A 2,347-nucleotide genomic window follows, 5' to 3' on the forward strand; every position below is an offset into this window, starting at 1 on the left:
AACCCACCTTCATTTAATTTATCCCAATTGCTAAACGAAATGTATAAACTATCGGTATCCGTATAGTATATTTCAGGCTTATAAAATCCATCTATCACGCGAATAAAATTATTCATTATTTTTTACTGTGAGATAAAACGAATGATCCCAAATGACTAGGTGTTACTCTTGTAGATTTAGGAGGTGTACAGTCAAATTCTTTTTCTTCTTCATTTATCTCTATATATTGACTATCATTTACTTTTTCATAGTTTATAACGTGTGAATCGAAGTTGGCTTTTAAAGTCGCTTCACTCCATAGATGTCTCGATGCAGTTATATCCTTTTGAATAGATTTACCATACAATGAATTACCTAATAATTTCATGCAATTACTACCTACGATATTACCTTCTCGTTTATATTTATTTCTTAGATCTCTCAAAATTAAAATATAATCTCTATAGGGTGAAGTTTTAAAATTTTCTTCGTAAACTATACCATCTAATATTTCAATAATTCGTCCACCGGCTCTCACAATTTCTTGAATATCGGCCTATGTTAAAACGTCGTGACAGAAACCATTTCTGACCCTGATTTTAGTGCCAGTTTCGTATTTAGCTATTCTATTCGTGAAAGTGATTTTATCTTTAGCTGGTATGAGTTGGAAGAACATGTTGGTAGGATATTCAAACCAGACTTTTAAAATAGCTGCTCTAGGTCTGAATTTTTGCTCATTAAAAAGCTTAACAAATTCTTTATTTTCTTCTTGTCGAAATGGTCTACCACTTTCCGCTCTCGGATATTCGCTGTCTAAATCCGACATGGCGGAAGCGTACAAACCGTTAGCATCAAAGGCCATTAGTTTAGTACATTTTATTTTTTTAAGTCTCGAATGAACCTCCGTTTTATCTTTTGGGTTAGCACTATATTCTTTAAATAAATCAATTATATTATCACTTGGTGTTTCTGTGTATTCCTTTAATACATTACAAATTACATCCATTTTATTCGTTTCAAATGATTTTCGATTTGCCGAAACTCTTCCTCCTTTAATACTTTGTCTGATAAAATATCTTATAAAAGGGTGAGTATGTGAGTAAACTTTTTCTACGTTTTCTTTCTCGGTGTGTTTCGGAAATTCTAGTACTTTCATACCATTCTTCTTCAACCATTTCTTTATCGTTTATCTTTTAGCGTAAGGTTCCCATTCGTGTCTTAAAGATTCCCAATTATTTTCGGTGTATTTTGCAATATTAATACCGGTGATCTTTCTCAAATTCATCGGTAGATTAGATGAATTACCCCATGCCTCTAAACTAGATGATTCATGTTGATAGGAACATATGAAATTAATATTTTGCAAATAATTAGATTTCGGGGAAGGGAGGGTTTGATTCTCCCAAATGTACAGGCCTAGGGCGGAGCAGACACTTTATTTAGAAATCAGGATTAAGGGTCTTGATATTGGGTTTTCTTCTGTTCTTATTCTGATCTGAAATTAGAAAAAATAACTCGCCCAATGGGCGAGAAGTATAGTATCTGTTATGTACTGATTGTTTTTAGTTTACTATGAACAATATTATCATTTAAGTTCTTATTTTTTGAATATGCAACTATCATTTTCTGCTTATAGACATGGGGGAATTTCTCTTGAAGGCTCTTATAGTGGGCATGAACTATCTTGCTTGCTCGATTGCTGGTTGTATTAAACGGGACAACAAAGGGTGCTATGCCTACATTATGATGAATATAAGTCCTATAGGTCTTGCTGTATTCAATGTCTCAATCCAATGGGCCTCCCTAGAATGACGGAATTTGGTAGTTTCATCTTCGGGCAAGTCAATTTCTATACGCTCAATTGGGATTAGGGTGAGATCGTCTATTGAATGGTCGTCGAGGTTGAAATGATTAGAAACAGGCTTGTCTTTCTTTAATTTGATGTCTGACCTATGAGCATTAAAGCGAGTTCGTAAATTATTCTTAGTTTCGCCTACATATTGTTTGGGGCATTTCTTGCATGAAATTAAATATATTACATTCGAATGTTCACATGTTAGATGTTCCTGGATCGGGTACCTTTTATTCGTAGAGTTGCTTACAAAATAATGAGTTTCTGATATAAAGGGACATGTTTTGCATCTACTGGACAAACATGGAGCACTTCTTAAACCTGGAGGTACTTCGGCATAAAGTCTGTTTTTAGCTGCTATCTGTGCTAAGGTGGAATTTTTTATGTTTCGTAAAAATCGTTTAGAGTACCCACGCTCTTTCAGTTTTGAGAAAACAATCGTACAGGCTTGGTTGAAATCAGAAGATCTTGTACAAATTCGATGAAATCGTAAAACTTGTGACTTAATTATACCAG

At 34.0% G+C, this 2,347-nt stretch overlaps 1 protein-coding gene across 1 annotated transcript; it reads right to left on the reverse strand.

Annotated features, from left to right (window-relative positions):
* Positions 1-115: 115 nt before the first annotated feature.
* LOTGIDRAFT_163167 (hypothetical protein) lies at positions 116-985 on the reverse strand (the record flags this gene model as incomplete). Its single annotated transcript, XM_009059230.1, has 2 exons — positions 116-535; positions 572-985. 2 exons carry the CDS (start codon positions 983-985, stop codon positions 116-118), a joined length of 834 nt encoding a protein of 277 aa, XP_009057478.1.
* Positions 986-2,347: the final 1,362 nt, after the last annotated feature.

The sequence above is a fragment of the Lottia gigantea genome (assembly GCF_000327385.1).
Source record: "Lottia gigantea unplaced genomic scaffold LOTGIsca_38, whole genome shotgun sequence".
Classification (NCBI taxonomy): Eukaryota; Metazoa; Mollusca; class Gastropoda; family Lottiidae; genus Lottia; species Lottia gigantea.